The sequence below is a fragment of the Accipiter gentilis genome, chromosome 34 (assembly GCF_929443795.1).
Source record: "Accipiter gentilis chromosome 34, bAccGen1.1, whole genome shotgun sequence".
In the NCBI taxonomy this organism is placed as follows: Eukaryota; Metazoa; Chordata; class Aves; order Accipitriformes; family Accipitridae; genus Astur; species Astur gentilis.
The window spans coordinates 9,777,428-9,791,521 of record NC_064913.1 but is presented as its reverse complement, the minus strand read 5'-3'; the positions used below and the strand labels follow the sequence as shown (position 1 = coordinate 9,791,521).

The 14,094-nt window shown below is 38.2% G+C and overlaps 1 protein-coding gene across 1 annotated transcript in view; it reads left to right on the top strand.

Moving 5' to 3' along the window:
* RASSF9 (Ras association domain family member 9) overlaps nucleotides 1-5,462 on the top strand; it is a 28,298-nt gene extending 22,836 nt beyond the window's left edge. The window contains exon 2 of the mRNA XM_049792422.1: nucleotides 1,850-5,462. Within this exon, the coding sequence (XP_049648379.1) occupies nucleotides 1,850-3,125 (1,276 nt within the window). The 3' untranslated portion in view covers nucleotides 3,126-5,462. The remainder of the gene's footprint in view (nucleotides 1-1,849) is intronic.
* The last annotated feature ends 8,632 nt before the right edge of the window (nucleotides 5,463-14,094 follow it).

The window sequence follows — 14,094 nt, the reverse complement described above, 5'->3', positions numbered from 1 at the left end:
GTCGTCTTTCATCCCCCCCCCATTTAAACCTGAATATTTCTGTTTCTTTGTGCCATTTTGCCATTTTCTATGCCTGTGACATAGGCTTTCCTATTTTGAGAAGTAGTCTGAAAACATTATTAATCTTCTGAACACCAGTTTTAAAAAATAATTACTGTAAAACGCTGGTCTGTAAGAGGGAGCTATTGAAGTGGGAAAATGATGTCATTACTCAGAGTAATCCACCAAAACACAGATTTTACAGAGGAATGTTCCAAGACCTGGAGCAATGGAGTTGGACAGAGCTCTCCTGTGCGATGATACTAATAAACTCACTCTTGTAGGTTTTATTAGTATTCATTTGCAGTCTCCTGTCTTTTGAGGATTATTGCCTCCTGGTCACAGTGGCACCTAGAGCTGAGTCAATCATAGTTCAATTTATTGGACTGCAGTGTGTCTGTTGTGTTGTGTAATAATTAAGAAAAAGAAACAAGTTGGATTGCTTTAATAATCATAGGGTATAACCCTAATTAAGCCAAGTAAAACTCCATTTCTACTACATCTCAGAAGACTAGAAAAGTACTGTAAATAAGTAGTCCCAGATAGAAACAAACACCATATTGAGCCCTTTGAATCTTGTCCAAATTGTCATTTTCATTTTCAAGCTTTCTCTGTCAGACTGGGTTAAATCTCATTCATTCAAATGAACTGGAAGTGATACGAGAAAATCCAAAAGAAATGCATTTTTCCTCAGGGAATTTATCTTTTTATCATTTTAGGCAAGAGGCCAAATCACCGGGTCTGGGCAAGCAGCAGATTATGCGTGTGGAGGCTAGAGGACAAGAATATCCTGGACAGGTTCCACAAGGCCACTCAGCCAGCATAGGGCTACTCAGATGGGGACAAACTTAAGAGTTAATTGTGAAGTGAACTGTAAAGTGAGCTGAATTGCTCTCTAGGCTCCACTGATTGTATTGATTAGACAGCTACAGTAGCCGTAAAGGGATCTTAGACACCCGAAGCTTGGTATCTCAGTGTATAAGGGGGTACCAGCCATTAATGTCAGGTTAATAGCACATTCATTGGAATTCATACATCAATTTAGAAGAAAACCACAACTTTTTACATTTTCTGGCATTTCTGTGTCATTACAAAGGTTATAAAACACAGACCTATGTATGTATTCTCTCACAGCTGGTATTCTCTCACAACTCACTCGAATTCAGGCTATTTGGTACTTCAGGTAAAGCAACAAATTTCTTGAGACTTATTAGTGAAAAATCACAGCGGAAAAAAATAGTGTTTATGCTTGTGTGGGTGCAGGTGTGGCGAAAGAGCTATAGATTTATCCTGTCATCAAGTTCTTTTAACTTGGGTGATGTTTAATCATCTTTTCTCAGTCCATCTATGTTCACTGCATATTTGGAGGCATGATTCTTCCCTTCAGGAGCCTCGGTGATATTAAGAGCTTACAAATGTTTGCACAATGTCTGTGTGATGAGAACAGATACACAGGCCTGAAAGTTATGTTATCCTAGGACAGTCTGGAAATGTAATGCAGATTGCCGAACTTTATCTCTTACTGTTAATACACACTTATGTGTACAAAACCTAAATTTAATAAAAGACATTTTGTGTGAGATTCCCATTCAGCTGGACTAGCAATAATGTTAAAGCAGTAGCTGAAATGGGTGTGTGCTTCTGTTACTTAATCCGAAGATATTTCTTCATGTAATTTAAACAAGTATATTGTCTTGAACAATGATACTGGAATTTTTCGATGTGGTAGTCATTTCAGAATTATAGTCATTATTCACACAGTCTGCGCCATTGATATGTAATTTCTGTTTGTTCTCTTCTTGTTTTCCAGGTCTCCCAACAAGGACATGGCTTCAAATGAAAGAGAGATTGTGGTTTGGGTTTGCCAGGAAGAGAAGATTGTATGTGGCCTGACAAAGCGCACAACTTGCGCAGAAGTGATTCAAGCACTGCTTGAGGAGCATCAGGCAACATTTGGAGAGAAAAAGGTCCTTTTTGGAAAACCTAGTGATTACTGCATTGTAGAAAAATGGAGAGGCTCGGAGCGAGTACTTCCTCCCTTGACAAAGATTCTGAGACTTTGGAAGGCCTGGGGGGAAGAGCAGTCTAATTTGCATTTTGTGTTGGTAAAGTCAGATGCTTTCCTCTCATTTCCATTGTGGAAGACAGCTGAAGCTAAGGTAGTACAAAATGTAGAAAAACAGTGGGAGCTCAGTCCAGCAAATTACATGAAGATGTTGCCAATAGACAAGCAAAAGAAAATTGTGAGGAAGACTTTCCGGAAACTGGCCAAGCTTAAACAGGACAGTGTTCAGCAAGAGAGAGATAATATGGAGACACTGATTCATCTGATCATTTCTCAAGATCATACCATTCATCAACAGGTCCTTAGAATGAAGGAATTAGATATGGAAATTGAAAAATGTGAAGCAAAATTCCATCTAGATCGTGTGGCCAATGATGGAGAAAACTATGTGCAGGACTCCTATTTAATGATCAATCCAAGTGAGGCGGAGCAGCAAGGGAGTAGACCAGATGATCAAAAAGAGATGCATGACTATTTCAGCAAAAGCGAGGGAATTTTACAGGTTGAAGAGAGACTGAAGCATCACAAACAATTGATAGAGAAGCTGTGTGCTGAAATTGAAAGAGAGGTACGTGGAATATGCACAGAAAAAAATGGAGATGATGTTTGCACAGAAGGAGCTGCTAATCCTGAACTGGAAAACTCAAATTTGGAAAGTGTAAAGTACGAGCTGGAAAAAAGTATGAAAGATGGTCTGAGGATCAACTCATACCTGAGCTGCATTCAGAAAGAACTTACATACAGGGACTCACTGCTTCAAAAGAAGGAAAAAGAATATGAACTTCTTACGGAAGAATTTAATTTACTACACGTTAAAGACAACACTGAAACTAGGCTGCCATCAAATGAAGAGCCATCCAAGGGCAGCGGCATCTCCAGTAACAGCATTGCTGTTCCTGACTTTGTTCACAGAGTGACTAATCTGGACATAAATGATACAGACTCTGACACTGGAATCAGCTCCACACACAGTCAGGACTCTGAAATAACTTCAGGGGACATGGTACTGTTGTCAACATAGTTGAAAACAGTCACGCATTTACGAAAAGTCATATTTTGGAGGATATTTATAAGAATTAGTAAACCTTGTCTTGAAAGTTCAGCCCTTCAAGATGTTAAAACTGTGGCACTGCTTTAGCAAAGTAAACAGCATCTATTTATGTGCTTAATAGTATACTTGTGCTTAAATGCATGGGCAGTCTCATGGCTTAACTGCTAATAGGTGCAAGGCTGTTGCCTTTGCTAAACCAGGACAGACTGTTTAAACCTTATAGTGTTGGTACTCAGTGAAAAAGAAGCATTCTGACTGGCGTGGACCAAAAGTCTGGACATTTGATATCCCCTAATCTTTGGGTCCGCTTCTGCATCTCTCTAACTTTTTAGAAATGTGAATTAGAGATTAGACCCAACTAGGCAGAGAGCTTGATTTTTCTGCTCCGTTACATTAGCTTTATTCAGCTGGAGTTCCCCTGCCATGAAGCTGCTGTAAAGGAATGTATAATCGAGCATGTAATCTCTTAAAAAATAGTTTTTATGATATTATGGGACAAAAAATGCAGTTGCATTTATGCTGTATATTTAAATTTAGTTTTGAGTTATCAGGGTTTGATATTTTCAAAAACACCTTAGTCCCATTTTAAAAATTACCTTACACACATAGGGTTTTAATTTCCATTCTCTTTCGGCAGTGTTTAACTGCTTCTAAGATCCTTAAAACCCCTACTTATCTGCTGTTACCCTGTAGTTGCCCCAGTGATGCTTAAGTCCACATAGTCCCTGCCAGCGGGCATGTCAGAACTGCCTGCGTCCTGCTTGTGCGAGACGCTCAAATCCCAAGCTCCCGCCTAACCCCAGGGGCATTTTCAGCAAGGCTTTCTCCTGCCTATCGCACCAGTCAGATCCAGTGTCTTAGGCCTCCTCAGATCATGACTACCAAATAAAGCATAACAGAAGGGACGGGCAGGAGCCAGACATTTTTGGCTCTGGCTAGACACTGTTTCCCAATAGCCAGGTAGTTACCATTTTCACATAGCAGGTAAGTTGTCAAGTCCGGTCTCACGCTGTTTTGGAGCGAGGATAGGGACCCGTAAATCCTACTTCCTCGGTGACGACTTTGGGGATACAGCTAAAGCTGATCCACTTTCTATAGGTAATTAAATATTGGGCCCCAGGAAAAAAAAAAAAAAAAAAGAGAAGGAATGCAAAACATCAGAATTTTCTAACTGTGTGGTTAAGTCAAATGATTTCACTTAGGATGTAGTAGTTGATATCAAATCCTTCTCCAGCGTATTGCTGTGAATCCAAAGCGACGGTGTGTAACTGAGGTGCTCTCCTCAGTTACTGAACAAGACTTCTAACTCTGAGCTAGAGACTCTGCTAACAGAGAGCATGTGTAATTTCTGTGTTGCCATGTTTATACTTTGCAGATTGATCTATTTAATGCTTTTGATTAAATGAATTGAATGGAGAAATAGGTACAGTGTTTCTAAACAAAATTTAGCTCTAGGAAAATTCAAACAGATCCTGGAATTGAAAGTCTACAAAGTAAATGAACGGACACTACCTAGAAGGTATAAATGTAAAATACTTTCAGATACACTGCTTTCCCTTTCTGTATTTTTCTACTCTTAAATGTCTGTCAACCATCTGTTTTCTAAAATGGCCAAAGTGCTAGGACTGCTGATTAGCACATATTTGATGCAGAAAAAAGAAAAGAAAAAAAAAGCGCCTTTTCTAAAAAGGCAATTTTTGTGGTTGTTTGTTTTTTTTTTTAATTTTTTTTAATCCTGGATATTATAAATAGTTTCTGTTCCAGGAAAGTGTGTTAGTTGCCTTAATATATTCTGTGTTGTGTTTTTGTCATACAATGTTATTTGAATACTTCAATAATAATGTCATATTTAGACTCATCAGCTCCTGATGGAAACACAAGTATGTATCAAATATCTTATCTTTGTAATAATTTATTAACGCAACTCAGCATCTTTTGAACTCTGTGGTATCACTCTGACAAGTAGTTAACACAGAGCTCTGAATGTTGAGAGTAGGCTAATGTATTCTATGAGTTCTTGTGAATTTAGCTAACAGTTATTTCTAATGAGTTGGGGTTTTTATATCAATACTTAGGGGATAAAGAATTCAAACAGAATAATATTCACAGCTGTGCAGGCTAGTACAAGACCTGTGGGGGAACTAATTTCCACTCATACTCTATCAGATTTATTTCACTCATAGGAACTTGTACTGGTTCTCAGAACTGATCTTTGTCCACACTAGGTGGTTGATTGTACATCCCCTGCAACGTATAGATCTTAAGAGTATTAATGTGTTTTAAGAAGAAAATAGGAAAAATAGGCTGGGAGAGAGTATTTCTTAAAAAATAAAATAATATTAAAAAATCCAGTGTTTTGAAGCTTATATTTGAAGCTTATACTTCGATATCTCAAACTTATTTCTTTCAGAATTTAGATGAATGTACAAGATTATTAAAAACTGTGTGTGCTCTTTGCTGTTCATCTGCCTCTACGCTTTTCATATACTTGTTCAACTTGGTTTTAGGATGCTAAAAGTACACTTTATGGACTTTTGTGCTCCTTACTTAACCATTCTTCCTTTGTCTCAATTATCTATGGTTTTTGTGTTTTTTTTTTTTAATTCCCATAAGGAAATGCACAATCAAACACTTTGGCTCATTTCCTGTCATTCTCTTAAGCCAATTCCCTTTCCATCTTCACATTTTTGTTTTGTTTTATAAAATTTTCCTGGACTATGTTATACTTACTGGCAAAGAGGAAGATCAAAAAAGTCCTGCATAGGAGGAGAGAAAATTCTACCCAGGGGGCAGAAATGTGAAAGTGAAATGAAATGAAATTCGGTCCATTACACTCATCTGTACAAGGGGTTTTTGATAGAAAAACAGCTATTTCTTCAGAGTGAGAGGAATATCATGGTGAGTGGGTGCCAGACTCAGCCTGTATCATGACTGTTCTGGGGTAGGATATGTTAGTCCCCTATATGAATCCAGAGAGAGATCTCCAGGGACCGTCATCTGGGCTAACAGTACTGAAATGAATGGACTTGCCTCATACAAAGTTCTTTGGATCCTACATACTTCAATAGTTTCACATATATATTTATAACAAATATAACCCCAGCAATTTCCAGGGAACGCAGTGTATACCCCAATCTCATGTTTCTGCCTGACTTTATTACATACTTTTACAAATTTGATGAAAGCAGATGAGTCAATTTAATTACCTGCTTCAGTTCCTTGATGACTTTTTCAAATATAAACCATAATTATCATTTGGTTATATATAAATTTACAGTATCATCCATTTATGTTCTTAAAAATTGCCATGTAATTACAGAATTATTGCTTTCTTTTATTCCCTGCAAAACTGAGCAGTCCCCAAGAACTTTTATCACTTCAAATTTATAGATTATGTATTTGTCTTCAGATTGTGCATTCGGGCATTGTTCTGCTGGCTGTCTTGTGCTCCATACATACATACATATGTATATGTTGCTAACACAGGGTATTTGATTATACGTTACTGACAGATTGAAATTCACAGACATGAGAGCTTCAACTTGCAGCCTAAAGCCTAAGATTAATAGGCTTTACATTTCTCTACATGCCCGGAATCATCATTTGTTAGTTTCTGCATATTGCTAACTGTGTAAAGACATAAACAGAGGTAATGTAACAAATCATTATGACAAAATTGTATAATTTCTATTTCTGATTGCCTAACTGTGTTCATCACTTTGGATGAAGATTTAGATTGATGCACCTGATTCAGCAAAGTATTGATATATCTAACTTCAAGCAAATAGTAATTTGAATGATTCTGTGCGTGATTATGTTGGGTTTGCGTGGCAAGGTTTTGGTAGCGGGGGAGCTACAGGGGTGGCTTCTGAGAGAAGCTGCTAGAAGCTTCTCCTATGTCCTACAGAGCCCATGCCAGCCGGCTCCAGGACGGACCTGTTGCTAGCCAAGGCTGAGCCCGTCAGTGACGGTGCTAGCTCCTCTTTGATAACGTATTTAAGAAGGGAAAAACTGCTGGGCAACAGCAGCCGGAGACCAGAGTGAGGGGATGGGAGAGGAACAGCCCTGCAGCCCCCCAGGTCAGTGCAGAAGGAGGGGAGGAGATGCTCCAGGCGCCGGAGCTGAGATTCCCCTGCAGCCCGTGGGGATGAAGACCACGGTGAGGCAGGCTGTGCCCCTGCAGCCCAGGGAGGTCCACAGGGGAGCAGATCTCCACCTGCAGCCCGGGGAGGACCCCACGGTGGGGCAGGGGACGAGTGCGGAGTCCTCCCCCTGAGGAGGACGGAGCGGCAGAGACAAGGGGAGAGGAACTGACCCCGACCCCCATTCCCCATCCCTGTGCGCCGCTCAGGGGGAGAAGGGAGAGAAAATTGGGAGTAAAGTTGAGCCCAGGGAGGGAGGGGTGCAGGGAAGGTGTTTTAAGATTAAGTTTTTATTTCTCGCTATCCTACTCTGATTTGATTAGTAATAAACTAAACTCATTTCCCCAAGTCAAGTCTGTTTTGCCCATGATGGTAACTGGTGAGTGATCTCTCCCTGTCCTCATCTCGACCCACGAGCTTTTCGTTATATTTTCTCTCCCCATCCATCCAAGGAGGGGGAGTGATAGAGTGGCTTGGTGGGCACCTGGTGTCCAGCCAGGGTCAACCCACCACAGTGATGCATATTATATTTTCTTTAATAATATGTGAGCATTCCTTGCTAAATTTTTACTATCCTTGTGACTGTTCATTCTGTTAAAAAAAACCACAAATACTTATTATTCTCCATTTTCATCTCATGAATCACTGGTTTTGTAATAAAGTATCTTTGGTAATGATAAACATTTTCATTAGCAATGGAAGTAGAACGTGCACTTAAGAACAGAAGTCTCTAATCCAAAGGGCTTTTTTCTAAACCTACCTTAGACCATCTCTTCCTGTCCCACCAGTTTAGTTAGCTTGACCATAAATGACTGTTTTCTTCCAACAGTAGCATGCTCATAATGATTACACACATAATATTTTTCTTTTTCTAGAGCTGTGGTGTTTATCCTTCTGGGTATTTTACTACAGCATTTAAAAGACAACTAGGTTATTTGGCTTTTTATACCTTCCGAAAATAAATTGCTGCTTGCTATCTTTCTCAGGGATCCATCTGACAACAGAAGCATACTTCAAAGCAAATATGACTACATTTCCAGTGTCCATAATGTATTTTTTTTTTCCATATATTGAAACCATTAATTTTTTTCCTGAAATGTGTTTAAATGAGTATAGTTTTTTTTAATATTATATTGGCTTTGTGATATAGTCTTCTGTAAAATGTAATAGTCTCATTCCAAAGTTTGTTGTTGCTTTTTTTTAATTTAACAAACAACTCAGAATATATTACACTATGCCAAAATCTCATAGTCCTTTCTCAAACAAAACTGCCCATGACCAAAACTATCATCCTCCAAAGAGAGGACTGCTGGTATATAAAATACAGACATCAAGATTTTCTTTCTTATACTTAAGAGATTTTAATATTTAGTTATTATGCCTTACATCAAACTTAGCTTTTCAGACAGATGATTACAGACTGGTTTTCTGGAGTCAGATTTGTGGCTGCCTTGTATCTGACAGATCAGGTCCAACTTGAATCCAGTCACTAATTTCAATGGGAGCTCTTCATAATGTTTTACAAACCTTCAGGTTTAATTCAGGAAACATTCCCAAATAAGAACCCATAGTTACGTTTGGGCAGTATTTCATTTTTCCTCAGTTATAAATTAAGCACTTACATTTTATGCTATATGCATTTTTCAGGTGTTTAAAAAAACCCTAAACAACAACAACAACAAAACCCTAAAACATCAAATCTGACTAGAATTCATACCAGTTTTCTATCTTATTAATCTGGAATTTGAGGGGGTTTGCATCAATGATTCATTCAAAAACCAAATGATCATTCCATTTTCAAGAACATTTACAGTAAGAACTGTTGCCTGTGCTAGCTTTGTCAGCTGAATCCCACATAAGGGTGGGAAAATGTAGTCTTTGTGCATGTAAATGCAGGTTTTTCCTTATGCAATGACTATATGCATATTTTGCTTGACTAGCCTGTTGGTTGAGATTTTAATTCACCCAAATATTTGAAAACTTAACTTGTGATATTCAATGCATTCACTGACATCCATTTTTCAGGAAATAATAACGCTTTCTAGGGAGAAAGGAATTATTTTAAGAACAATACAGGGATCATCTTGCCAGTTATCCAGTTAAGATAAAGTAAAAAGCCCAGCTGGTACAAAAAGTTCACTGTCAGCTAGAGGTTCAGTTTAATCCTATGAAGTATAGAGGTTGGATAGATCATATAATATTAACTATGGAGAGAGACATACAGTTACTTGCTATGATGAAAAATGTGTGTTGTTCCACAAAGCAAAGCATTAGAGGAGTATACAAGATACAGAAGTATCTGAGCCCTTTACCAGCGCGTTCCCGAGAATACTACATGTCAGCAACTCTGTTACAGATTATAAGGGGAAAGAGAGAGTTATTTGCATGAGGAAGTCACTGTTAATTCCTTTCTATCTGTATTCACAGTTTTTGTTAGACACAGAGAGGGTCCTTTTGATTTAGAGAGCTTTTGTCATTCATGACCTAGAAATGGGGTGGACTCCTTTTGTATTAGACTATAGTGACAGAAAAATATACAGTGTTCATGGTAATTTTCATTCTTCTGCGGGTTGCCACTGACTGTGTGAATGTAAAGCTTATTTGACCATTTTCCCTGATTCTGATTTGACTCACCTCCATACTTTACCTAAGTAGTTACCAGTCTTATCTATTTGCACCTCCATGCAACTTCCATTATGTTCATATCTGCACTTTTTTGAGTTATTCAGTGGTTACATCAGATTTTATTTAGAATTTCTTCCAACATCAAATATCGTGCTCTTTTATTTTATGTTCATTCCTATTTTGCTTCAGATCAGCTGTATTTCAACTTCTTATTTCTGAGTGCATGCATTTGTTTCAAATTGCAGATTAAGTAGCTACTGCTTCATATTTTATTTTACTTAAATATTCATAAAATAGATATATGTACTTTCTTGGGGAAGGAGTTTACTGCTTAAAACTCAGTTCGCCAAGTTGATTAGCCTCTTAATAGTTGGATGTAGTAAATTGCCCTTGCTTTTGCTCGTCTTTGTGTATGAAAAAATTTTAAGTGGATCAGAAGATTTTATGTAACATAGGAATGTCTTGATTAAAATATTTCCTACGTTATTTATAGTTGCACTGAATTCTGACAGCAGAGGAGTTATTAAAAAAAAAATTCTGAACTGGTATTCCTTTTCTGGTATTTTCATGTCAAACAGGGCCAGGTCAATCATAAACCCAGGACTGTATTGCACAGTCACACATTTCTAGAATAATAGATTAGCAATACACGGATTAGCTAATGTTCACTAAGCTGTTCTGGTATGCTTAAAGCTGAGGGCTTGAAATAGTTGTTATGAAACTGTTACTTAAGATGACCCCAAGAGGCATAGTCTTCCTCTTAACATTTACTGTTTTCAGGGTTCCTTATTTTTGCCATCTGGATGCTTATTTTACTATGCAAACAGTTTTGTTCTGTAAATTTGAACCCTCCCTTTCTTTGGGCAGGACTTTGTATTAACAAGCAGATCTTTAGTTGTTTTTCATTTCTCTTGTTTGTAAAAGCAGAATGATATAAACAAATTCTAGCTCAAGAGGTTTTTTTTTTAAAAATCGTACTATTCATTTCCGTACAGATTAGTCACTTGCCTACTATTGCTGCTTTCAGTGTTCTTTCCCAAGACATTTCATATATTTGGTTTTGATGTCTAAAATTACAGGCTGAGAGCGTTTGTAGTTAAGTCAATATTTGAGCTATGCAACATAGGCATTTAGAGAAAGGCCAAATCCTGTGCTTGTGTAACTGTTTCATTGCTGTAAGATTCCACAGGATTCAGGAAAGAGAAATTGTTTATATATGTGACTATGGAGTGGAAGCAGAGCCATCTCACAGCGTCTGCTGCAACACAAGTGTTCTGCAACTGCATCTTGGTGGAGATGGCAGGAAATGCTTTGTGAACTATAATCTCCTGATAAGCTAATTTCTTGAATTTTGTGATTACGTGGGACTCTGCTTTCGCTAGGAGAGGGAAGGGGAACAAACTTCCCGTTCTAGCTTTGCAGAAGACTGCCTGAAAAATGATCCACATGTAATTTTTGCTCAAACACAAGAAGCTAGTTCAAAACCAACAAATTTTTGTGATCTTTAAGCTAAATTCATGGTCAGAAGGTCTTGAAAATGTCTTTTAATTCTTGGGTTGGTAAAACTGTAGTTTTAAATCACAGATTTGCCTCAAAAAATTATTCACACCTGGATTTAGTGAACCACGACAGACCCTCAGAGTAGTCTGTAAGAAAAGCGTCCACCAAAATAGCATCCTGACACCTGGCATCTGAGAAATTGCTCTGATTCCATCATTGGGCTCTCCCCTAAATTGTATTAAAAAAACTATAGGATTTTCCTCAGAAATATGTTATACGCCTTCTTATATTGAATTAGTGATACAGTAGTTCAATTTTTTCTATAAGTAAATTCAGTGGAATAAAACAAGGGAAGAATACTCTTACCTGTTTTCTAAAAGTAGATTCATATTCTTACATTTCTGCACAAAAGCACAACAGTTTGTTGTGATTCCCAGTTAATTTTCCACTGTTTTATAGCATTCTCTACATGACATCCTTTTTCTTTTTTTAAACTTAGTGTGGTTTTTTTATACTGTACTGGATTAACTAATCTTTTATGTTGCTAAGTAATAATCTTACAGTTTGTTTGTATCTATACTTTGTTAATTAACATTTGCTTCTCCTTCTTTTTAGACTGTGACTCTCCCCAAATAGCATTTTGACCCATAATCAGTGCACGCAGCTTTAGACATTTCAGTCTGTTAGTGCAGCTAGTACATTATTGAGTTAGGCTTTTTATCAATACTTTAAAAAATGTATTTATAAGGCAAATACATGTTTTTGCTAATTACAGTATAGATTGACATTGAGAACGGAAACCCACCAACACATAATGAGCATAAGGAAACTCGATCTGTAGGATTTAATTGTGGGAGAGGTTGGGGGTTTTGTTCTTTTTGAAAAAAGTCAAAAGAGCATGGAAACGGGCTGGGAATGGACTTGCTACGACTTCCGCATTTGTAGGCATCTTTCTCCAATTTTCAGTTTCCCTGTTACAGCACTAGTATTCCTGGCGTTCAGCGTGCTGACGCTCTCTGTCTCCATGACACCATGTGCCTGATGCAGTCAGGCAGGCTTAGGTATGACCAGTTGCATCTGGTAGTTGAGGTCCCAGCGTGATTTATGCAGAAGTTGGTAAGTTTATGCTTGGCAGATGCTTGGCTCACGAGGCAGATAATTCCGGGACTCACAACTGAATTGTGCTACCATAGTTTTTCTCTTAACACATAATCTTGTACGAGTAAAAAGCACCATCATCACACAATCCGCTGTCTGTTACATCCCATGACATACCAGATAATTCCTGCCTTCTCTTTTCTGTGGCCTGGGACAGCTTTTGTGAGGCCTGAGAGAGGAATGAATTTAAGTGTGGTTTGGCACGAAATAGGATAAAAGTAAAGTAAGGGTTGAACTGGTGCCAACCATAACGTAAACCCCTTAAAACATAGTTATAAAAGGCCAGCAGAGCAAGGACGTATGCACAGATATAAAGGAAAATATTTTGTCCCTTGTTGTGGGTGTGACAAACTCTCAGGCCATACCCACCCGTATCATATGGCAGCCCCATATTTGCTTCTGGTTCAAAATGAAAATTAGAAACAATTGTTCTGCAGTGATAATAATCATCCATTGCCAAAGAAGAAGGAAATTCATCATCTCCAGGATTCCTTAAATTGAGACAGGATGTTTTTATGCTCCAGTAAACCGCAAGTTATTGGGCTTGACAGTATTCACTTACATTTTAGGGGAAGATGATATACCCCACTACAAGAATTACTGGTGAAATTTTATGGCCTGTGTTAGGCAAAGATCAAACCAGATGATCCTTATGTCTTAAAATCTGCCCTTAAAATTTACAGCTGTTCAGAAACAAAACCTTGTCAGAAAATGATAAAGGGAAAGAGAGGGACTGAAACAGTGATCTAAAATGTTCTCCTTATAATAAAGCCCCATTGTTTCCAGAATGGGCAAATCTTCTTGTTCTGGAATTATTATGTCCCCAGACTTGTTCATAGCCACAGCCTAACTGAAAATTTCATACACAAAAAACCAGAAACTGCGAGTTCTCTACTACTTTCTCTTCTGGCAGTTGAAAGAAGTATTGCCTACACCTCCACAGCATACGTCTCTCATGTCAAGCCATGTAGAGATTTATCTGCCCATGCAATGACTGTCTTCTAAGCAGACAAAGAAATAGTGTCTTCTTACATGTGAGAAACTAGGCTCAGCATGACTGAGTCACTCAAAGTTGTGATGTTTCTGTCAGAGCCAGGAAATAAATAGAATTAGCCGTGGAACTATCATGCTCCTAATCCTAAGACTTTCCCTCCTATTTGGTTCCTGCCATCCTGTCTCACATGTTGGAGCACTTTGCTGGAGGAAGAGAAGCAGAAAGGTCCTAAGGAACTAGACTTGACAAAGCCCTGGCACATGGTAGATCTCTCCTACTATCTCCTGCTAAAATTCTGATACCATGCAGGGCTCAAAGAGTGGGTGTACTCTGTGTGCAATGCCTGACAAGAGGTGAAAAGGAGATAGGGACACTGGATGAATGCAAAGGAAAAATAATTTGCCATATAGAATAAAAGAGGGGAAGCAATTTTTTACTCTCTTCACCAGTGCAAAAGACAGAGAAGGGAAATACCATAGCCCAAAGGTATTAAAGTATTAGGGTATCTTCTGCTTTAGTT